This window comes from Leucoraja erinacea, unplaced genomic scaffold (genome assembly GCF_028641065.1).
Source record: "Leucoraja erinacea ecotype New England unplaced genomic scaffold, Leri_hhj_1 Leri_258S, whole genome shotgun sequence".
NCBI lineage: Eukaryota > Metazoa > Chordata > Chondrichthyes > Rajiformes > Rajidae > Leucoraja > Leucoraja erinaceus.
The window spans coordinates 54,170-79,301 of NW_026576159.1; the positions used below are offsets into that span (position 1 = coordinate 54,170).

A 25,132-nucleotide genomic window follows, 5' to 3' on the forward strand; every position below is an offset into this window, starting at 1 on the left:
TAGTTTAGTTTAGTTTATTGTCACGTGTACCGAGGTACAGTGAAAAACATTTGTTGCGTGCTATCCAGTCAGCGGAAAGACTATACATGATTCCAATCGAGCCAATTACAGTGTACAGATACATGATAAGGGAATAACGTTTAGTGCAAGGTAAAGCCAGTAAAGTCCGATCTAGGATAGTCCGACAGTCACCAATGAGGTAGATAGTAGTTCAGGACCGCTCTCTGGTTGTGGTAGGATGATTCAGTTGCCTGATAACAGCTGGGAAGAAACTGTCCCTGAATCTGGAGGTGTGCGTTTTCACACTTCTGTACCTCTTGCCCGATGGGAGAGGGGAAAGAGGGAGTGGCCGGGGTGCGACTGGTCCTTGATGATGCTGCTCTCTAGTTGTTGGGAGGGTGGGTTCGCTGTAAGATGGGTTGTGGTGGAGTTGTGTAAGACAAGAAGATAACTTACTTTACATTGGAGATGACGGGGTCCTTGGTAAAGGTGAAGTAATTTGAAATGTTTTTGTCGTAAGGCAGCCAGCCATGAGTTCCTATCAGACCGTTCATACTCACTGTTACCTGAGAGAAATTAAAACAAAATGAGTCACATTTCAGTGAAACAGGCCCTTCGGCCCCATTTGTCCATGCTGACCAAAATGCCCCCATATTGCCCACGTCCCTCACGAGCTTTCCTGTCCATGTACCTGCCCAAGTATCTCTTAAACCAGGGGTCGGCAACCTACAGCCCCCGGGCCGAATGCAACCCGGAATCCAAAATCATCCGGCCCGCAAGGTAGACACAAAACGCTGGAGTAACTCAGCGGGACAAGCAGCATCTCTGGAGAGAAGGAATGGAGACGTTTTGCGTCCTCAGACGAGTACAAAGTGTACATAAATAGTCCACTGAGACCGCTTGTAAGAGTCGCCAGGTTTTGGCCCCGTTTACATAGTCCAGTCCGGTCCGCACGCTGGGTCTCCTGGAGCAGGGCTCGCTCCAGGCGAGCCCCAGGCTGCTGCGGGGCCCTCATCCCTTGCCTCCATTAATTGTTGGTTAATTGGCTTGGTAAACGTAAAAATTGTCCCTGGTGTGTGTCGGATAGTGTTAGTGTGCGGGGATCGCTGGTCGGCACGGACACAGTGGGCCGATGGGCCTGTTTCCGTGCTGTATCTCAAAACTAAACTAAAACACTATTTACTCACCAGTACATCTGGGGATCCCTGTGTGATGAAGGTATGGGCTTGGTTTTTTGGCACCACAGCCTGTACCAATGGAATAGCATCGCTGATACCCTGCAAGAAAACACATTGTGTTTAAGAAAGAACAGCAGACGCTGGAAAATCAAAGGTAGTCAAAAGTGCTGGAGAAACTCAGCGGGTGCAGCAGCATCTGTGGAGCGAAGGAAATAGGCAACGTTTCGTCCTGAAACATTACCTATTTCCGTCGCTCCATAGATGCTGCTGCACCCACTGAGTTTCTCCAGAAAACACATTTTGTTGTTCAGGCACATGCACATTCTACTATTACATAGACCAGAACAACACAGCAATAGGCCAGAGGACATAGGTTCAAGGTGAAGGGGAAAAGATTCAATAGGAATCCGAAGGGTATCTTTTTCACACAATGGATGATGGGTGTATGGAACAAGCTGACAGAGGAGGCAGTTGAGGCTGGGACTATTCCAATATTTAAGAAACAGTTGGACAGGTACATGGACAGGTTTGGAGGAATATGGACCAAACGCGGGCAGGTGGGAACAGTGTAGATGGGACATTGTTGGCCGGTGTGGGCAAATGGGGCCGAAGGGCCTGTTTCCGCATGTTATCACTCTATGACTCTAACAGGCCCTTTGGCCCACAAAGTCCATGCTGACCACGATGCCGAGTTAAACTCATCTCCTCAGCCTGCACGTGATCCATATCCCACCATTCCCCACATATCCATGTGCCTATCTAGAAGCCTCTTGGATGCCTCTAACGCACCTGCCCCCCCCCCCCCCCCCCCCCCCCCCCCCCCCACCGGCAGCACGTTCCAGGCACCCACCACCTGGTGTGGGAAGAAAACATGTGCCCCGCACATCTCATTTAAACTTGGTCCCTCTAATCTTAAACATAGAAACATAGACAATAGGTGCAGGAGTAGGCCATTCGGCCCTTCAAGCCAGCACGGCCATTCAATATAATCATGGCTGATCATCTAAAATCAGTTCCCCATTCCTGCTTTCTCCCCATATCCCTTTCTACCCCTATCCGTTAGCCCCAAGCGCTAAATCTCTCTTGAAACCATCCAGCAAATTGGCCTCCGCTGCCGACTGTGGCAGAGAATTCCACAGATTCACAACACTCTGGCTGAAAAGGTTTTTCCTCGTCTCAGTTAAGCTGTGCCCTCTAGCCCTTGACATTCCCATCCTGAGAAAAAAGGTTCTGGCTATCCACCCCGTCTATGTCACTCATACCTTTATACACTTCTATCAGGTTTCCCCTCAACCCCTAACATTCCAGTGAAATCGATCATAAGTTCATGTGATAGGAGCAGAATTTGGCCATTCGGTCCATTAAGTCTACTCTGCCATTCAATCAGTCCCGATCTATCTTTCCCTCTCAATCCAAGTTTGCAGGTTCACAAGTTATGGGGAAGAATTAGGCCATTCAGCCCATCGAGTCTCCTACGCCATTTAAAGATGGCTGATCTCTGCCTCCTAATCCCATTTTCCTGCCTTCTCCCCATAAGTAGTGCAACCACTGCTTAAGAAACCTGGCCTGGATCAATCTGTTCTGGCCAATTTTAGACCCATCTCGAAATTGCCTTTTATTTCTAAATTACTGGAGAGAGTTGTTTATGCTCAGCTAAAACTATTCCTGGAGGAGCATGATATTCGGGAGATCTTCCAGTCTGGATTTAAAACCATGCACAGCACGGAGTCAGCATTGCTAAGGGTTTTTAACGATATCCTCCTGGCTAATGATTCTGGGGATTGTGTGGTTCTTGTCCTGCTGGACTTGTCTGCCGCCTTTGATACGGTGGACCATAATATCTTATTATCTCGGCTACAGCAGTTAGTGGGCATCTGCGACAGTGCCCTGGGATGGTTCAGGTCCTATCTGGCAGACAGAACCATGTGTGTTAGCCTTGCTGGGTTTGAATCCTCTTTCGCTCCCCTGTCATATGGGGTTCCACAGGGTTCGATTCTGGGGCCCCTGCTTTTCTCGCTGTACATACTTCCTCTGGGTTCCATCCTTAGAAAGCATGGCATCTCCTTCCACTGTTATGCAGATGATACCCAGCTTTATTTGCCACTGAGGGGGGAAGATGCCTTTTCTGTAAAATCGCTTCTGTCTTGTTTTGATGACATTAAGTCCTGGTTGGCCCTAAACTTTCTTGGATTTAATGAAAAGAAGACAGAGGTGATTTTATTTGATCCCAATGGCTGCCGTGAACCTCCATTTGTTGATTTAGGTCCATTGTCACGGTACGTGAAGCCAACAGTTCTGAACCTGGGTTTTAGGATGGACAGTGACTTTAAATTAGATCGCCAAATATGCGCGGTGGTTAAGTCCAGCTTCTTTCACCTAAGGAAGCTGGCGAAGGTGAAGCCCATTCTCGAGCGGCAGCATTTTGAGACAGTAATCCATGCCTTTATTACATCTAGGCTGGATTACTGTAACGCGCTCTATTTTGGTGTTGCTCGTTCTTCACTGGCTCGTCTCCAGTTGGTTCAGAATGCTGCTGCTCGCCTTTTAACTGGAACTCGAAAGAGGGAGCACATAACGCCAATTCTGGCCTCCCTACACTGGCTCCCGGTGCACTTTCGAGTTCATTTTAAGATACTGTTATTTGTTTTTAAATCTCTGAATGGGCTCGCCCCGCCTTACCTCTCTGAGCTGCTCCACCCATACACTCCTGCCCGGTCCCTCAGGTCAGCTGGTCAGCTGCTCCTGGAGGTACCGAGGTCTAGTCGGAGGCTCAGAGGGGATAGAGCCTTCTCTGTTGCTGCTCCGGCACTCTGGAACACCCTGCCGCTGCACATCAGACAGGCCCCCTCACTGTCCATCTTCAAATCCAGTGGTAAAACGCATTTGTACTCCCTGGCTTTTGACCATGCCTGAGGCTTTGCTTCTGTTTGTGGTGTTTTTGATGTTTCTTTATTTTACATGTCTTTTCCTACTATTTCTTTTGATTGTTATTTTTGGTGTGTATTAACTTTTTTGTCAATGATTAGTGATGTACAGCATTTTGTTGCTGCTATGTTTGTTTTTAAAGTGCTCTATAAATAAAATTATTATTATTATTATTAACCCTTGACACCCGTTCTAATCAAGAATTTGTCTATCTCTGCCTTAAAAATATCCTCTGACTTGGCCTCCACAGCCTTCTGTGGTAATCTTAGGCCCCCTTCAGTCATGGCTGACCATGGGAGTCTCCAGGGTTGGAGGACGCCTGTGCGTGACTTTGTTTAACGTGGGGAGACTGGTGCACAGACAGCCACCCCACGGTCCTTGACAGATCTGGGTCAGGATCCAGTGGCATGGAGTCCAAGACGACCGGAGACCCTTTTCTGCTGCAGCCTTCATCCGCCTTCCCAGCCGTTGTGACGCTCCACTAAGGTCAGCCATCGTCCTCCGCCTGTTCCGCTGTTGAGGTGTTGGTTGGATTGCTCTTTGTCAGAGACCTCCCCCCTTGACCTTACCGCCATGGGTGGCCCTACCAGGAGCGTAGCTCCAGACGGCATCGCTCTCAGGATCTCAGGTCCACACAAGCTTCTCCACCACGACAAGGTGACAATCCACGGAGTTCCACAGATTAGGTTGTCCAACCTCCCCTTATAGCTGAAACCCTCGAATCCTGGCATCATTCTGGTCAACCTCCTCTGCACCCTCTCGAAAGCCCCCACATCCTTCCTGTGATAGTGTAGGTTCACAAGGTTAATTCCCGGGATGGAGGGACTGTCATATGATCAGAGAATGGAGCGGCTGGGCTTGTACACTCTGGAGTTTAGAAGGATGAGAGGGGATCTCATTGAAACATATAAGATTGGTAAGGGTTTGGACATCGCTGGAGGCAGGAAACATGTTCCCGATGTTGGGGGAGTCCAGAACCAGGGGCCACAGTTTAAGAATAAGGGGTAAGCCATTTGGAACGGAGACGAGGAAACACTTTTTCTCACAGAGTGTTGTGAGTCTGTGGAATTCTGTGGGACTGTGGAAGTCCGAGGGCGGTGGAGGTCGGTTCTCTGGATGCTTTCAAGAGAGAGCTGGATAGGACTCTTAAAGATAGCGGAGGCAGGGGATATAGGGAGAAGGCAGGAACGGGGTACTGATTGGGGATGATCAGCCATGATCACATTGAATGGCGGTGCTGACACGAAGGGCCGAATGGCCTCCTCCTGCACCTATTGTCTATTGTCTATTGATGGGGCGACCAGAACTGTACGCAACACCAAGCAATGGACAACCACTTACCTCAACAAAGAATGACTTAAGTTGGCCCAGCTGTTCAAACACATTGACGGTGTAGCTGTCGAACTTTGCGGCTCGCCTGACAGAATTCTCAGCGGTAAGACGTGGTGGGTGAGGCTCCTGCACGAAGAAAGATGAATCAGGTAAATAATTACGGGGACGATCGCATCTGCTGTTGAGAACGTAGACTGCTCTTGCTTTACATAATCTTCCATTGACTAAACTCCGCTCCTGCTAGGATTCGTTGAAGTTATTTATTGTCATAGTTATTTGTTACAGAGCAGGGGTCGGAAACCTCCGGCCCCCGGGCCGAATGCGGCCCGTGACCCGAAATCATCCGGCCCGCAGGCGTATTATTTTTCCCGTATTTATCCGGCACGCAGACTTCCGTCATCTCCGGACTTCCCGGGCCTGAGGCCGCGTGACGCAAGGAGGCTTGCGCTGGCGGCCGCAATTGTGGAGCCGCCGAGCGCCGAGCTCTGGCTGTACCGCAACCTGCGCAAAGCCGCCGTCACGGCCGCGCACCTCTGTGTCTAGGCTTCACTGTCGGGATCGGGTTTGTCAATGGGCCGGGGCGAGTGAGTGTGAGTATTTGAGCCACCGCGTTCAGGACAGAGCCAAGACAATGGTCCGTAGGTGCCATGTTGGTGAGCACCCGTAACTAGGGATGCCATGTTGGTGAGGGCCCGTAACTAGGGACGCCATGTTGGTGAGCGCCCGTAACTAGGGACGCCATGTTGGCGAGCGCCCGTAACTAGGGACGCCATGTTGGTGAGCACCCGTAACTAGGGGCGCCATGTTGGTGAGCACCCGTAACTAGGGGCGCCATGTTGGTGAGCACCCGTAACTAGGGACGCCATGTTGGTGAGCGCCCGTAACTAGGGACGCCATGTTGGTGAGCACCCGTAACTAGGGACGCCATGTTGGTGAGCGCCCGTAACTAGGGACGCCATGTTGGTGAGCGCCCGTAACTAGGGACGCCATGTTGGTGAGCGTAACTAGGGGCGCCATGTTGGTGAGCACCAGTAACTAGGGACGCCATGTTGGTGAGCACCCGTAACTAGGGGCCAGTGCTCTGGGTGGCGTCCTCGAAGGGGCTAGGATCCAGGTCTACACGTGATAGATGTGGCCCGCCATCCGCTCACAGACATGCGTCCTGGCACCCTATGCAGAACAAGGTTGCCCACCCCTGCTTTAGACTCAGACAGTGCTACAGTGTGGAAACAGGCCCTTTGGCCCAACATGGTCAACATGTCCCAACTACACTAGTCAACCTGCCTGTGCTTGGTCATATCCCTCCATACTTGTCCCATCCATAATTTCTTCCATATTATTCCATAATCCATATTTCTTCCATGACTAACAAATTTCTCCTCAACTCAACCTTAAAGTGACAACCCCTCTCAATCCTCTGAGCCAAACAGCCCTAATCTTGCAACCTACCTCAATGTGGACATTTTCTCTACATTGGTGAGAAACAATATTCTGCACTCTGGTATCTTTTATTTCGCTGTACCAATTGTACGTGTGTACGTGTGTCATGGCATGATTGTACTCAAGTTACTCAACGGGTCAGACAGCATCTTTGCAAGCAACAGCTGACTTTTCATGTCGAGACCCTTAACTTCGTCAAAGTAGGCATAACTTGAGGAGATTTGAGGTCATAAGATCATAAGTGACAGGAGTAGAATTAGGCCATTCAGCCCATCAAGTCTACTCCGCCATCAATCATGGCTGCTTTATCTCTCCCGCCTAACCCCATTCTCCTGCCTTCTCCCCATAAACCCTGACACCCGTGCTAATCAAGATTCTATCTGTCTCTGCTTTAAAAATATCCACTGACTTGGCCTGCACAGCCGTCTGTGGCAATGAATTCCACAGGTTCACCACCGACTAAAGAAATCCCTCATCATCTCCTTCCTAAAGGAACGTCCTTTAATTCTGAGCTATGACGTCTGGTCCCAGACTCTCCAACTAATGGAAACATCCTCTCCACATCCACTCTATCCAGGCCTTTCACTATTCTGTCTGTTTCAATGAGGTCTCCTCTCATTCTTCTAAACTCCAGCAAGTACAGGCCCAGTGCCGACAAACGCTCATCATAGGTTAACCCACTCATTCCTGGGATCATTCTTGTAAACGAGGGTTTATTTGGCAGATGCCTGGTGATATACAGGGCGGAAACAGTCCCGTCAGCCCACTAAGTCCGCGCCGACCAGCGATCTCCACACACTGACACTATCTTACACACACTGGGGACATTTCACAATTATACCAAGCCAATTAGCCTGCAAACCTGTACATCTTTGGAGTGTGGGAGGAAACCGGTGCTCCTGAAGAAAACCCACGCAGGTCTCCAGGAGAACGTACAAACTCCGTACAGACAGCACCTGTGGTCAGGATCGATCCCGGGTCTCTGGCGCTGTGAGGCAGCAACTCTACCCACTGCGCCATTGGGCAGCCTTGGTATGTGTCGCGATTTGCGTTTACCTTGAGGAGTTGGCATGGAGTTTGCCCGAAGTTACTGATGATCCCTTCTAAGGCCTTCCGTTCCGTTTCATCGGCGATTGCGTCCAGATCCACGGCCCCTGTGCAGCAAGGATCGCATTAATACCGAAGCCAATGCTGGTTACGAGTTATAAAAACAATACTCACACACACAAGATCTAACCGTTTAATCTATATTGTCGTCTATATCAGGGGTCGGTAACCTGGCCGAATGCAGCCCACAGGCCCTCAGGCGTATTTTATTTTCAGTATTTATCCGGCCCGCAGACTTCTGTCATCTCCGGTACCTCCCAGGCCCGAGGCCTCGGCGCCCAGGCGCGGTGACGCAAGGACGCAAGGTGGCCTGCGCTGGTGGCTGTGATGGCGGAGCGGCCAAGCGGTGAACTCTGGCTGTACCGCATCCTGCGCAAAGCCGCCGGCACGGCCTTCTGTGTCTGGGCTTCACAGTCAGGATCGGGGTTGTCAATAGGCCGGGGACGAGTGAGTGCGAGTATTTGAGGCACCGCCTGCAGGACAGAGCCAAGGCAATGGTCCGTAGGTGCCATGTTGGTGATCGCCCGTAACTAGGGACGCCATGTTGGTGAGCGCCCGTAACTAGGGACGCCATGTTGGTGAGCGCCCGTAACTAGGGACGCCATGTTGGTGAGCACCCGTAACTAGGGACGCCATGTTGGTGAGCTCCCGTAACTAGGGACGCCATGTTGGTGAGCGCCCATAACTAGGGACGCCATGTTGGTGAGCACCCGTAACTAGGGACGCCATGTTGGTGAGCACCCGTAACTAGGGACGCCATGTTGATGAGCACCCGTAACTAGGGACGCCATGTTGGTGAGCACCCGTAACTAGGGACGCCATGTTGGTGAGCGCCCGTAACTAGGGACGCCATGTTGGTGAGCACCCGTAACTAGGGACGCCATGTTGGTGAGCACCCGTAACTAGGGACGTCATGTTGGTGAGGGCCCGTAACTAGGGACGCCATGTTGGTGAGCACCCGTAACTAGGGACGCCATGTTGGTGATCGCCCGTAACTAGGGACGCCATGTGAACACCCGTAACTAGGGACGCCATGTTGGTGATCGCCCGTAACTAGGGACGCCATCGCGGTGAACGGGACGCCATGTTGGTGAACGCCCGTAACTAAGGACGCCATGTTGGTGAGCGCCCGTAACTAGGGGCCAGTGCTCAGGGTGGCGTCCTCGAAGGGGCGGGATCCATGTGTACACGTGATAGATGTGGCCCGCCATCCGCTCACAGACATGTGTCCCGGCCCCTATGCACAACAAGGTTGCCAACCTCTGGTCTATATTAACGATTTAGACGAGGGAATTAAATGTAACATCTCCAAGTTTGCGGATGACACAAAGCTGGGTGGCAGTGTGAGCTGCGAGGTGGATGCTATGAGGCTACAGGGTGACTTGGGTGAGTGGGCAGATGCATTGCAGATGCTGTATAATGTGGATAAATGTGAGGTTATCCAATTTGGTGCAAGAACAAGAAGGCATATTATTATCTGAATGGTGTCAGATTAGGAAAAGGGGAGGTACAACGAGACCTGGGTGTGCTTGTACACCAGTCATTGAAAGTCAGCATGCAGGTACAGCAGGCAGTGAAGAAAGTGAATGGCATGTTGGCCTTCATAGCAAAAGTATTTGAGTATAGGAGCAAGGAGGTTCTACTGCAGTTGTACAGGGTCTTGGTGAGACCACACCTGGAGTATTGCGTGCAGTTTTGGTCTCCCAGTTTGAGGAAATACATTACTTCTATTGAGGGAGTGCAGCGTAGGTTCACCAGGTTAATTCCAGGGATGGCGGGACAGACATATGATGAAAGAATGGGTCGACTGGGCTTGTATTCGCTGGAATTTAGAAGGGATCTTACAGAAACATATAAAATTCTTAAGGAATTGGACAAGCTAGATGCAGGAAAAATGTTCCCCATGTTGGGGGAGTCCAGAACCAGGGGTCACAGCTTAAGAATAAGGGGTTGGCCATTTAGGACAGAGATGAGGAAAAACTTTTTCACCGAGAGAGTTGTGAATCTGTGGAATTCTCTGCCACATAAGGCAGGGGAGGCCATTTCACTGGATGTTTTCATGAGAGAGTTAGATTTAGCTCTTGGGGCTAACGGAATCAAGGGATATGGGGGAAAAGCAGGAACTGATTTTGGATGATCAGCCATGATTATATTGAATGGCGGTGCTGGCTTAATGGGCCAAATGGCCTACTCCAGCACCTATTGTCTATCTTTCTAAGATCGCCAGTTTGCTTCTAGGCGCGGAGACAGCACAATGACGAATGGCACATTATAGAGTCATTGACATTATAGAGTCACGCAGCACGGAAACTGACCCTTCAGCCCAAATCAGAATTAAAGGACGTTCTTTTAGAAAGGAGATTGGAAGAAATGTGTTTGGTCAGAGGGTGGTGAATCTGTGGAATTCTTTGCCACAGAAGGCTGTGGAGGACAAATCAGTGGATATTTTTAAGACAGAAATAGATAGATTCTTGATCAGTACGGGTGTCAGTGGTTATGGGGAGAAGGCAGGAGAATGGGGTTCGAGGGAGAGATAGATCAGCCATGATTGAATGGGGGAGTAGACGTGATGGGCCTAATTCTACTCCTATCAATTATGACCTTACGACCTGAATCCAAGATGCCCCTCCTGAACTAGCCCCATCTGCCCGCCTTTGGTCTTTATCGCCCTAAACCTTTCCTATCCTTGATCCCGTCCAAATGCCTCGTTTACACTTTATAGACAATACACAATAGGTGCAGGAGTAGGCCATTCGGCCCTTCGAGCCAGCACCGCCATTCAATGTGATCATGGCTGATCATCCCCAATCAGTACCCCGTTCCTGCCTTCTCCCCATATCCCCTGACTCCGCTATCTTTAAGAGCCCTATCTAGCTGTCTCTTGAAAGTATCCAGAGAACAGGCCTCCACCGCCCACAGAATTCCACAGATTAGAACTTTGTTTTGCACCCTGTATCTTCACTCTTCAAGTTGTACTTGTACATGACTTGATTGTATTTATGTATAGTATTAACTTTAGACTTTCGGGATACAGCATGCAAACAGGCCCTTGTGCCCACCAGCGATCATCCCGCACACCAACCCTATCCTAGACACTTGGGACAATTTACCAAAGTCAATTAACTGACAAACCATGTACGTCTTTGGAATGCGGGAGGAAACCGCCGCACCCGGGAAAAACCCCCATGCGGTCACAGGGAGAACATGCAAACTCCATACAGACAGCACTTGAGGTCAGGATCGAACCACTGCACCACTGTGCCACCCATTGTTATTGTACCTGCCAGAACTACCTCCTCTGGCAGCTCAGACCATATACCCACCACCCTCTGTGTAAAAAAAGTGCCCCTCAAATTCCTATTCACTCTAACCCTACTCACCTTCAACCTATGTCCTCTGGTTTTTGATTCCCCTACTCTAGGTAAAAGTAGCTCGACCTGGTACCTTCCCCTCATCTATTCCCCTTGTAATTTTATATACCTCTACATGATCACCCCTTAGCCTCCTGCGCTCCAACGAATAAAGTCCAAGCTTGCCCAATCTCTCCCTATGGCCCTCGAGTCCTGGCAACGCCTTCGCACTCTTTCCCAGTTGAATGGATTCTTGCAATTGACAGGACTTCTATTCTGATCTATTCAATTCAATAGACATTAGACAATAGGTGCAAGGAGTAGGCCATTCGGCCCTTCGAGCCAGCACCGCCATTCAATGTGATCATGGCTGATCATTCTCAATCAGTACCCCCTTTCCTGCCTTCTCCCCATATCCCCTGACTCCGCTATCTTTAAGATCCCTATCTAGCTCTCTCTTGAAAGTATCCAGAGAACCTGCCTCCACCTGCCTGCCTGCTGAGGCAGAGAATTCCACAGACTTACAACTCTCTATGAGAAAAAGTGTTTCCTCGTCTCCGTTCTAAATGGCTTACTCCTTATTCTTAAACTGTGGCCCCTGGTTCTGGACTCCCCCAACACCGGGAACATGTTTCCTGTCTCCAGCGTGTCCAAGCCCTTAATAACCTTATATATTTCAATAAGATAACCTCCCATCCTTCTAAACTCCAGAGTATACCTCCAAACTCAACGAGCAAGAAATCTATTTCAAACCTAGTCAGTGTAAAAATCTCATTCATTCATTCGTCCGAGCCAGCACGGTGGCTCAGCGGTAGAGCTGCTGCCTCACAGCGCCATAGACCCAGGTTTGATCTTGACTACAGATGCTGTCTGTGCGGAGTTTGCATGTTCTCCCCTTGACCTGCGTGGGTTTCCTTCGGGTGCTCCGCTTTCCTCCCAGGTCCCAAAGTCGTGCAGGTGTGAAAGGATAGAAATAGCGCATGGGGGGGATGTCCAGAGAACCGGCCTCCACCGCCCTCTGAGGCAGAGAATTCCACAGACTCACCACTCTCTGTGAGAAAAAGTGTTTCCTCGTCTCCGTTCTAAATGGCTTACAACTTATTCTTAAACTGTGGCCCCCGGTTCTGGACTCCCCCAACATCGGGAACATGTTTCCTGCCTCTAGTGTGTCCAAGCCCTTAACAGTCTTATATCCCTGAAGGTGGAATCTCATGTAGATAGGGTGGTAAAGAAAGCTTTTGGTGTGCTGGCCTTTATAAATCAGAGCATTGAGTATAGAAGTTGGGATGTAATGTTAAAATTGTACAAGGCATTGGTGAGGCCAATTCTGGAGTATGGTGTACAATTTTGGTCGCCTAATTATAGGAAGGATGTCAACAAAATAGAGAGAGTACAGAGGAGATTTACTAGAATGTTGCCTGGGTTTCAGCAACTAAGTTACACAGAAAGGTTGAACAAGTTAGGGCTTTATTCTTTGGAGCGCAGAAGGTTAAGGGGGGACTTGATAGAGGTTTTTAAAATGATGAGAGGGATAGACAGAGTTGACGTGGATAAGCTTTTCCCACTGAGAGTAGGGAAGATTCAAACAAGAGGACATGACTTGAGAATTAAGGGACAGAAGTTTAGGGGTAACATGAGGGGGAACTTCTTTACTCAGAGAGTGGTAGCTGTGTGGAATGAGCTTCCAGTGAAGGTGGTGGAGGCAGGTTCGATTTTATCGTTTAAAAATAAATTGGATAGTTATATGGACGGGAAAGGAATGGAGGGTTATGGTCTGAGTGCAGGTAGATGGGACTAGGGGAGAATACGTGTTCGGCACAGACTAGAAGGACCGAGATGGCCTGTTTCCGTGCTGTAATTGTTATATGGTTATGGTTATATATGTTTCAATGAGATTCCCTCTCATCCTTCCAAACTCCAGAGTGTACAAGCCCAGCCACTCCATTCTCTCAGCATATGACAGTCCCGCCATCCCGGGAATTAACCTTGTAAACCTACGCTGCACTCCCTCAATAGCAAGAATGTCCTTCCTCAAATTCTTATAATAATAATAATTGATCTGCTCATGATTGTATACATGGGTGTTCTGATGACCCACCCCCCCCATCTGATCGCCCCTTACTAGAGATGGTACACTTGTCCTACCTTCATATGTGCAGTAATAAAAGACATTGAGAGCTTCAACTGCTGCAGGCCCCCTCTGCTTGTAGCCAAAGATCAGGTCAATCCAATCATGGAGGTTTGCTGAGACATGTTCAGACTCCTGTGGACAAAATCAAACACAGACACATCATTGTCCAGGTTACAGGGGTGGTGGTGGTGGTGGTGGTGCAGCGGGTAGAGCTGCTGCCTTCCAGCCTCAGTAGGGTCGCCAACACTCCCAAATAAGGCACAAAAGGTCAAAATACGGGACAAATTCCCCACAGCAATTCGTTGACCGTGGCTGGGTGAATGATGAGTTGGCCCCGTGCTGGACTGCACACAAAGCCCAGCCGGCGGGCCAGCTGAGGAGTTTTGGCCCGGGGGCCGCACGCAAAGTCCGGCGCCCCGTCCAACTCATGAACCGATGATCGGCCGTGAGAAGGAGGAGGGGTGGCGGTGTCGGCGGTAAGCGAAGGTCCGAAGGTCGGACAGCTGGGCCGGGCTGCCGACCGACCGACGGGGCCACGGGCGAGGCACTGCTGCTGCTGCTGCTGCTGCTGCTGCTGCTGCTGCTGCTGCTGCTGCTGCTGCACTCCACGGGCTGCACTACGTCGGGACGGGTGAGGCGGGGCCGGACGCGGCGCTCTGACCCGACAGTCCCCTCGACCCGAGTAGTAGCGGTCACATACGGCACAAGGGCGGTCCCGTACGGGACAAACCAATTTAACCCAATATACGGGATGTCCCGGCTAATACGGGACAGTTGGCAACCCTAAGCATCAGAGACCCGATTTGACCCCGACTACTATTAAACCGTCTGTACAGAGTTTGTACGTTCTCCCCGTGACCCGTGTTGGTTTTCTCCGGGATCTTCGGTTTCCTCCCACACTCCAAAGCCGTACAGGTTTGTAGTTTAATTGGCTTGGTATGAATGTCAAATTGTTCCCAGTGTGTGTAGGATAGTGTTAATGTGCAGGGATCGCTGGTCGGTGCAGGCACGGTATGCCGAATGGCCTGTTTCCGCGCTGTATCTCTAAACTAAACTAAATGATTAGATCAGATCCATAGGAATACCTGACCTTTGCAACCACTTCCTTAGGGCCAGAAGCTCCATCACCAAACGAAGAGGGAAGCTGAAGACAAATTTGTTTGTTGACCGTTTGTCGGCACTTGGCCTGTACTCGCTGGAGTTTTGAATGATGAGTGGTGACCTCATAGAGACGTACAGAATAGTGAAAGGCCTGGAGAGTGGATGTGGAGAGTATGTTTCCACAAGTGGGAGAGTCTAGGACTAGTGGTCATAGCCTCAGAATTAAAGGAACTTCTTTTCGGAAGGAGATGAGGACAATAGAAAATAGATGCAAGAGTAGGCCTTTCGGCCCTTCGAGCCAGCACCGCCATTCAATGTGATCATGGCTGATCATCCCCAATCAGTACCCCGTTCCTGCCTTCTCCCCATATCCCCTGACTCCGCTCTATTTAAGAGCCCTATCTAGCTCTCTTGAAAGTATCCAGAGAACCGGCCTCTAAGGCAGAGAATTCCACAGACTCACCACTCTCTGTGAGAAAAAGTGTTTCCTCGTCTCTGTTCTAAATGGCTTACCCCTTATTCTTAAACTGTGGCCCCTGGTTCTGGACTCCCCCAACATCGGGAACACGTTTCCTGCCTCTAGTGTGTTCAAACCCTTAACAATCTTATATGTTTCAATGAGATTCCCTCTCATCCTTCTAAACTCCAGAGTGTACAAGCCCAGCTGCTCAGCATATGACATGAAGAAAGCATTGCGTGATACCAAGAGCTGGAATAACTCAGCGGGTCACGCAGCATCTCTGTGGAACATGGAAAGGTGACTGGAAACGCCGTCTATCCATGTTCTCCAGAGGTGCTGCCTGACCCGCTGGGTTATTCCAGTACTTGAGTTCTGCACAAAATTCCAGCATCTGCACTTCCAGCGTCTACCCTGGCCACTCCCCTCTTCTCCCCTCTCCCATCGGGCAAAAAGTACAGAAGTGTGAAAACGCACACCTCCAGATTCAGGGACAGTTTCTTCCCAGCTGTTATCAGGCAACTGAATCATCCTACCACAACCAGAGAGCAGTCCTGAACTACTATCTACCTCATTGGTGACCCTCGGACTATCCTTGACCGGATTTTGCTGGCTTTACCTTGCACTAAACGTTATTCCCTTATCATGTATCATCTGCACACTGTGAATGACTCGATTGTAATCATGTATTGTCTTCCCGCTGACTGGTTAGCACGCAACAAAAAGCTTTTTACTGTACCTCGGTACACGTGACAATAAACTAAACTGAAACCCTCTACGGACTGGGCTCGGAATGGGATCCAGGGGGTTTAAATGTAGAATGATAGATCCCTCAGTATATTACAGACTGGGAATTAATCAATGGGCCTAGATTACGAGAGATAGGCAGAGAATGCTGGAGTAACCCAGCGGGACAGGCAGCATCTCTGGACAGAAGGAATGGGCGACGTTTCGGGTCCAGACCTGAAGAAGGGTCTCGACCCGAAACCTTACCCATTCCTTCTCTCCAGAGATGCTGCCTGTCCCGCTGGGTTACTCCAGCATTTTGTGTCTGGCTTCGATGTGAACCAGCATCTGCAGTTCTTTCCTAATAAGAGTATGAGAGACCTTGTTCACCCATGGACGAGATGGGCCGTAGGGCCTGCATAACCCTCAGGGCTGTAGTTACCAGTGCTTTCCTGTGCTTGTAAATGAAGTCTTCAGGAGACGACGCCCACTTGGGGAGGACGATGTCAGCCACGTTCTCGTTGGTCATCTGGAGGCAGCCGAGATCGAACCCTGGAGAGACGAAGGGGAAGACATAGCGTTGGTGATAAAGGCACCGAGAGGGTTAAACAGAGATACAGAGACACGGGCATCGAGGGAAGAAGAGGTCATATGGTCATGGATAGGAGCAGAATTAGGCCGAGATCGGCTGAACCCTTCCCAAGTGGAGCATTGACGAAGGGGAAAATTGACATCACCGCGTTGAGTCTGTCCATAAAGGCACGGAGGGCGAGCATCGCCAGGGCTTAAACCAGGACTGTTTACCCTCCTACCACCGGGAGGTGCACAGGTCTCTCCGTTGCCGAACCAGCAGGTGGGAACAGGCGACTCTACTCAACAACGTACCTTGGTGACTGCCAATCACCACCCCCCGGACACTTATTATTATTTATTCAAATCGTTTGCTATGTCGCTCTTCAAGGGAGATGCTAAATGCATTTCGTTGTCTCTGTACTGTACACTGACAATGACAATTAAAATTGAATCTGAATCTGAATCTGAATCTATCTCTCCCTCCTAACCCCATTCTTCCTTATGGTCAAACGTTCATGTGATAGGAGAATTAGGCCATTCGGCCCATCAAGTCTACTCCGCCATTCAATCATGGTTGATCTATCTCTCCCTCCCAACCCCATTCTCCTGCCTGCCTGCTCCTCCCTGACACCCGTACTCATAACCCCTGAAAGAATTCCACAGATTCACCACCCTCTGACTAATCTAAATGAACTCATTTAATTCTGATGCTCCTGGTCCTAGATAAGTAGTGGAAACATCCTCTCCACATCCACTCTATCCAAGCCTTTCACTATTCGGTAAGTTTCAATGAGGTGTCCCCTCATCCTTCTAAACTCCAGCGAGTACAGGCCCAGTGTTGTCAAACGCTCATCCTATGTTAACCCACTCATTCATGGGATCATTCTTGTAAACCTCCTCTGGACCCTCTCCAGAGCCAGCACATGAATGAATGAATGATTGAATGCATGGATGAATGATTTGAATGAATGAATGACTGAATGATAATGAATGAATGATGAATGAATTAATGTATGAATGACTGAATTAATGAATGCTTGCATGAATGAATGGATGTATGAATGAATGCATGAATGAATGAATGGATCCTCAGGTAAATAAATCTTTTTGTTGTACCTCAGCACACGTTACGATAAACTAAACTGAAGTGATATGGTGCCCAAAATTGCTCACAATAAACCAAATGCAGTCTAATCAGCGCATCAGAGAACCTCGGTATTACTTCCCTGTTTGTGTATTCTAGCCCTCTTGATATAATTGCATTGCTCACAACAGATTCGACTTGCAGATTTTGTAAGAAAGAACTGCAAATGCTGGTTGAAATCATTGGGCAGTGGGCAGGTGCTATAAACCTGCACGGGAAGGTAGACGCTCCCACCCCCACCAGTCTCGGGCAGACGGGGCTCGTCAGCCTGGGAAGGCGGTCCATCTAGGCGAGGGAGAACTCTGATTTAAAACCTCTACTGCCTTGTGGCCATATCCAGTCATGGAAAAGGCTCCAGGAGTAAACCTCAAGAAAATCCGGAGTCGGGACCCCTAAGGCAGTTTGTCGTTGTCTACAACAAAACAAGTCAAGTCAAGTCAAGTTTATTTGTCACATACACATACGAGATGTGCAGTGAAATGAAAGTGGCAATGCTCGCGGACTTTTGTGCAAAAGACAAACAACAAAACAACCAAACAAATTATAAACACAATCATAACACACATATTATTTTACATAATAAATAATGGAATGAAAAACGTTCAGTATAGTTAGTCCCTGGTGAGATAGGCGTTTACAGTCGGAATTGCCTCTGGGAAGAAACTCCTTCTCAACCTCTCCGTTCTCACCGTATGGCAACGGAGGCGTTTGCCTGACCGTAGCAGCTGGAACAGTCCGTTGCAGGGGTGGAAGGGGTCTCCCATGATTTTATTTGCTCTGGAGTTGCACCTCCTGTTGTATAGTTCCTGCAGGGGGGTGAGTGAAGTTCCCATAGTGTGTTCGGCGGAACGCACTACTCTCTGCAGAGCCTTCTTGTCCTTGGCAGAGCAATTCCCAAACCAGATGGTAATGTTCCCAGACAAGATGCTTTCCACCGCCGCTGCATAGAAGCACTGGAGGACCCTCGGAGACACTATGAATTTCCTCAATTGCCTGAGGTGGTAAAGGCGCTGCCTTGCCTTACTCACCAGTGCTGAGGCGTGTGATGACCATGTCATATCTTCAGAGATGCGGACTCCCAGATATTTAAAACAGTTCACCCTATCCACAGGATCCCCATTTATCCTCAATGGAGTGTACGTCCTCGGATGATGTGCCCTCCTAAAGTCCATGATCAGCTCCTTTGACCTTTGCAACTTCGCTCTGGCAGCTCCTGCAACAGCGCTGGTGCCAAACTGTAACGGCCCGGCTGTTCCTTTGGATCGATCAGCGACGTGGAGAGGGGGAACGTGCTGCATGGGCAACAGCCTGTCCTCCATATGACATCGCCCAGGCTTGCATCCGACCACACATCACCTGCAAACTAGGATGCATCACCCATGGTCAGTCATGACCGAGAGGGGGCCTACTGGTTGAAATCGAAGGTAGACACAAAATGCTGGAGTGACTCAGCGGGTGAGGCAGCATCTCTGGAGAGAAGGGACGGGTCTCGGTTGGAAACGTCAACTTGCAGATGAACTTTTTGGGCAATCCTGCAGCAGCACTCCCAAGTCCCTTTGCAGAAGGCTGGCTGGCGGTGATAGAAAAGAGACAACACTGCTCGCAGTGGCAGAGGGACTCAGAGGAAGTGAGGGATACAGGGAGAGGGAAAGCAGAAACATATACAGGCAGAGGCACAAAAAGCTGGAGTAACTCAGCGGGTTATGCAGCATCTCTCGAGAAAAAGAATGGGTGACGTTTCGGGTCCAGACCCTTCTTCAGAAGGTTTCGACCCAAAACGTCACCTATGCCTTCTCTCCAGAGATGCTGCCTGACCCGCTGAGTTAATCCAGTTTTTTGTGTCTATCTTTGGTTTAAACCAGCATCTGCAGTTCCTTCCCACACATATACAGGCTTCATGCGTTACACTGTTTGAGTCATGGAATGCCGCCCTTGCAGAACTCACAAATCACTATCTATAGGTACACAAAAATGCTGGAGAAACTCAGCGGGTGCAGCAGCATCTATGGAGCGAAGGTCACTATCTATAAATTGGAGGTAAGGAATAAAATCTGCACCCATGGAATGTATGTGTGGGGAAAAGATTAATTAAACACCAAATGCTGGAGTAACTCAACGGGTCAGACAGCATCTCTGGAGAGAAGGAATGGGTGACGTTTCGGGCCCGAGACCCTTCTTCAGGCCCGAAACGTCACTCTGTCTTGACGGGGCGGCACAGCGGTAGAGTTGTTGCTTCACAGCGCCAGAGACCTGGGTTCGATCCTGACTGCGGATGCTGTCTGTGCGGAGTTTGTACGTTCATCCCGTGGGTTTTCACCGGGTGCTCCGTTTTCCCACCTTCAGAGATGGAGTGTGGGAAACAGGCAAGATGGGCCAAAGGGCCTGTTTCCACACTGTATCACTCGCAGTCTGAAGAAGGGTCTCGACCCAAAACGTCACCCATTCCTTCTCTCCAGAGATGCTGCCTGTCCTGCTGAGTTACTCCAGTATTTTGTATCTACCTTTGGTGTAAACCAGCATCTGCAGTTCCTTCCTACACAACCTATTGTCCTGTTGCTGTTCAATTCTTGCCACGGGTCATTAATTGTGTCGCTATTGATAAATGAAAATTCCTTCCTGCTTCACAGTTTCCCCACTAAGGCATCACCTGCGATAATGTCGGTAAGACCCCACAGCATTTTAACAGCCCACTGAATGAAAGGCCAGGGTGTAAAGTTGGTAAGGAGACAGGGACAGGGGGGGGAGGGGAGGGGAGAGAAGTGGAGGAGATGAGGTGGAGAGGGGATACAGGTTGGTGGTAGGTGATGGGGCGGCACGGTGGCGCAGCGATAGAGCTACTGCCTCACGGCGCCAGAGACCCGGGTTTGATCCTCTATGCAAGAACTTTCAAGAGAGAGCTAGACATTAGACAATAGGTGCAGGACGAGGCTATTCGGCCCTTCGAGCCAGCACCGCCATTCAATGTGATCATGGCTGATCATCCCCAATCAGTACCCCGTTCCTGCCTTCTCCCCATATCCCCTGACTCCGCTATAAGAGCCCTATCCAGCTCTCTCTTGAAAGTATCCAGAGCCATGATCACATTGACTGGCGGTGCTGGCTTGAAGGGCCGAATGGCCTACTCCTGCACCTATTGTCTATTGTATAGCCCCCAGCGTTGATCACTGGGATAGTGAGCCTGTCGTGTCGCCTACCATTCTGGTTCTCCAGAAACTCCGGGAAGTAGAAGAACTCTGGAGTTAGTTCCTTCACATCGACGGGGTTGTCCACCCGGACCTGCCAGGCAGCGGGGATGGAGTGGAACTGGCGGTCGGCACAGTCAAACCTGTAGGGACACAAACATTCAACAACATCACAGTCGGGGCCAAACGCAAATTGGAGGAACAGAGTCATAAAAACCACACTCACAGACGCAAGATCGCCACTTAGCTCCGACTGTTTAATCTCTCAAACGTTCATTTATTGTCACATAGACAATAGACAATAGACAATAGGTGCAGGAGTAGGCCATTTGGCCCTTTTAGCCAGCACTGCCATTCAATGTGATCATGGCTGATCATCCCCAATCAGTACCCCGTTCCTGCCTTCTCCCCATATCCCCTGACTCCGCTATTTATAAGAGCCCTATCTAGCATCTCTCTTGAAAGCATCCCGACTACAAGTGCTGTCTGTACGGAGTTTGTACGTTCGACCCGTAACCTGCCTGGGTTTTCCCTGGGTGCTCCAGTTTCAATGGACAATAGACAGTAGGTGCAGGAGTAGGCCATTCGGCCCTTCGAGCCAGCACCGCCATTCAATGCGATCATGGCTGATCATCCCCAATCAGTACCCCGTTCCTGCCTTCTCCCCATATCCCCCGACTCCTCTATTTTGAGGAGCCCTGATTGGTGTAGTGAAATTCCAGTTGCCATTGCAGCACATTAATAAGAATACAACACAACATTATCAAGGAATTTAACATAAAACATAAAAACATCCCCCCACAATGGTTCCCACTGTGAGGGAAGGCACAAAGTCCAGTCCCCATCCCCATGTCCACCAATATTCAGGCCTATTGAGGCCTCCGCAGTCGCCACTACAGTTTCAGGCCGTTCTCGCCGGGTGATGGTGCTCCGATGTCGGGGGAACCCTCTCAGCAGCTTGGGGTGCCAGGAACGGCCGCCTCCTTACCGGAGACCGCGGCTTCCGAAGCGGACAGGCCGCGCTGGACGGAGCTCCACCACCGGTGATCTCGGCGAGAGATCCCGATGTTAAAGTCAGCGCCGCCACCCGCGGCTGAGCGCTCCACAGACCCGCAGCATCCGCAATGTTCCAATCGGCGGTCCCAGCATTCCGGAGCTCCCGGGCAAGGATGCAGAATGTCGCCGCACGAGGGTACAGTACAACGATGAACGATACAATACACACAGCAGGGAAACTGACCCTTCGGCCCATCTACAAGATGCCCCTCCTAAACTAGCCCCATTTGCTCATGGGGCAATTATACGTTGGCTATATCACCCTTGAGCGTCACCTGATGGTCAGACCACTTACTGTCGAACCCTCGCCAGTGGTTACAAGGTCTGTCACGTGACGTCATGGGTTAAGGGGAGTGTCCTGCTGCATCAGCAGATCTCACCTTGAGATCACCAGTCGACAGGCAGCTGAGCTCAAGTCAACACCCTCGTTCAGCTGCAGCAGCAGCAGTGACAATATGTTAGAGGCCCAAACTTGCATGTACACCGTCCGTGTGATGTCTGTTTGCTCACCACGTTTGGTACTGCCTTCCCTGCCACAGAGGGCAGTGGAGGCCAAATCACTGGATGGATTTAAGAGAGAGTTAGATGGAGCTCTAGGGGCTAGTGGAATCAAGGGATATGGGGAGGAGGCAGGCACGGGTTATTGATTGGGGACAATCAGCCATGATCACAATGAAGGGCGCGAAGGGCTGAATGGACTACTCCTGCACCTATTTTCTATGTTTCTATGTTTCTACACCCTAAATCTTTCCTACCGTATCTGTCCAAATGTCTTCCTTAGACTTTAGACTTTAGAGATACAAGGCGGGTACATGGCCCTTCGGCCCACCGAGTCCACGCCGACCAACGATCCCTTCGTGCGCTAGCATTATCCTACACCCAACCTTTTTGGTCCCGTTTACCCCAGGCAACTTTAATAGCCCATAACAATGTTATTTCACTTATTTATGAACAACTAATGATGAACAGATCCAAACCAAACCAGTCAATGAGAAAAAATATGTACAGGTCCAGAATCGACAAATTTACTCCCTGGGTAGGTGAAATGTACCCCCAGTGGGGTAAATTTACCCCAGGTTGGGAACTCTTGCATTAGGCACAATTGACATAAGCCAATTAACCAACAAAACTGTTGAAGGGTCTCGACCTGAAACGTCGCCAATTCCTTCGCTCCATAGATGCTGCCTCACCCGCTGTGTTTCTTCAGCATTTTTGTCTACCTTCGATTTTTCCAGCATCTGCAGATCTTTCTTAAACAAACCTGTACGTCTTTGGAGTGTGGGAGGAAACCTGAGCACCCGGAGAAAACCCACGCAGGTCACGGGGAGAACGTACAAACTCCACACGGACAGCAGGATCAAACCCAGGTCTCTGGCGCTGTAAAGCCCCTGTCCCACTTAGGAGACCTATACAGCAACCGCTGGAGACCTTGCCCGACACCCAAGGTTTCCATGAGGTCACCGGAGGTTTTGGTCACTCTCCCTAATGGTCGAAAGTGGTTTCCGCGTGGTCGAGGCTTCAGGTGGGCAGCGCGACTCACGCCTCTGCAGTCCGTCTGTCTTTTTGTTATTTTTTGTCCCGTTTTAATGTAGTTTTTATTTTTTTTTGATGGGGTGTGTGTGTGTGTGTGTGTGTGTGTGTGTGTGTGTGTGTGTGTGTGTGTGTGTGTGTGTGTGTGTGTGTGTGTGTGTGTGTGTGTGTGTGTGTGTGTGTGCGTGTGCGTGTGTGTGTGTGTTGTGGGGGGGGGGGGGGAAACTTTTAAAATCTTTCCCCTGCACGGAGAACCCGACCTTTTCTCTGTCGGGTCTCCGTTGTCGTTGGGGCTGCAACGTGGAGCGGCCTCCAGCAGGAACGACCTGGGGCTCCAGTCACGGAGCTGCGGACCTACTCACCATCGCTGGTGCTGGCCGAGTCTGGAGCGGGTGGAGCGGTGGTGGCGCTCGGCTGCGACCCGACCCCGGGGATTCGGAGGCTTACCGCGGGTTCGGTGGACGGTGACACCTGGAGCCCGCGGGTCCCTGCTGGGAGACCGCTTTTCGGGGCTTCCGCAACGGCGACTTCACCCGCCCGAGTCGCGGGGTCGAGGAGTGCCTGGAGCGGGGCCTTACATCATCGCCCGGCGTGGCTTCAACGGCTGCGGGACTTTGCTAGCGCCCGCCAGGGGCTCCAACAACAAGACCCGGAGCGTGGCCTTGCATTGCCCGGCGCGGCGTTAATGGCTGCGGGACAATCGCCATCGCTCGCCGGGGGCTTTGACTCTGACAACGGGAGGGGAATGGGGAGTGCAGCGGAGAGATACGTTTTTTTGCCTTCCATCACAGCGAGGAGGAGATGCGCTGTGATGGATGTCTGTGTAAATTGTGTTGTATCTTGGGTCTTTTTTTCTTGTGTGTATGACTGCAGAAACAACATTTCATTTGAGCCTCTATGAGGTTCAAGTGACAAATACATTGTATTGTGTGTGTATTGTGATCTAGGTTGCTGCTGTTTTTTCATCATGATTAAAACCGGCCTCGACTAAAAATATGTTGCCGTTTTAAAATCGATTTTTTAGTTGCAGGTCTAGTCGAAGTCGAGGAAGGTTTTCAACATGTGCGTGGGAGGTGGTAGGAGGTTGCAGGTCACCTCGACCTTGATTTTATTTTTTCGGTGGGAGGGCAAGGTCACCAGAGGTTGCTGTTTAGTTCTCCTAAGTGGGACAGGGGCATAAGGCAGCAACGTTACCACTGCGCCACCGTGCCCGTTCTAATGTTGAGATTTGTTATTGGGAGTGTGCTTACCTGCTGCTCTGTAGCTGGATGTGTAAGGTGGTGAAAGGCTCGGTGCGTATCATGTAGTGCATCACTCCAGCCGCATTGGAATAGTGGGTGCCGTAGTGGAACTTATCAATGTTGCCTGTCGGGTCCTCAAAGCTTTCAAATCTGAGTGGTGGGAGAGAAAGAGTCACGTTCCACACTGCAGTCGCCAACAACTCTCACCAACTTCTACAGATGCGCTGCAGAAAGCATTTTATCGGGACGCATCACGGCTTGTTTTGGGAACAGCTACGTCCAAGATCTCAACGAATTGTGGACGCAGCCCAGACCATCACACAAACCAACCTCCCTTCCGTTGACTCCATCTACACCTCACGCTGCCTCGGCAAGGACAGCAGCACAATCAAGGACCAGTCGCACCCCGGCCACTCCCTCCTCTACCCTCTCCCATCGGTTTCAGTCTAGTTTATTGTCACGTGTACCGAGGTACAGTGAAAAGCTTTTGTTGCGTGCTAACCAGTCAGCAGAAAGACAACACATGATCACAGTCGACTGATGCAAGCGTACAGATACATGATAAAGGGAATAACGTTTAGTGCAAGGTAAAGTCAGTGAAATCCGATTAAAGATAGTCTAAGGGTCATCAATGAGGTAGATAGTAGTTCAGGACTGCT

General features: G+C 50.2%; 1 protein-coding gene across 1 annotated transcript in view; it reads right to left on the reverse strand.

The window, feature by feature from the left end:
* LOC129693317 (neurobeachin-like protein 2) overlaps positions 1-25,132 on the reverse strand; it is a gene marked incomplete at its 5' end in the record, with an annotated part of 143,723 nt that overhangs the window by 26,265 nt on the left and 92,326 nt on the right. Inside the window, 8 exons of the mRNA XM_055630164.1 lie at positions 457-566; positions 1,188-1,277; positions 5,445-5,561; positions 7,932-8,029; positions 13,478-13,595; positions 16,190-16,299; positions 20,659-20,789; positions 24,483-24,623. Coding sequence (XP_055486139.1) covers positions 457-566; positions 1,188-1,277; positions 5,445-5,561; positions 7,932-8,029; positions 13,478-13,595; positions 16,190-16,299; positions 20,659-20,789; positions 24,483-24,623 — 915 coding nt within the window. The remainder of the gene's footprint in view (positions 1-456; positions 567-1,187; positions 1,278-5,444; positions 5,562-7,931; positions 8,030-13,477; positions 13,596-16,189; positions 16,300-20,658; positions 20,790-24,482; positions 24,624-25,132) is intronic.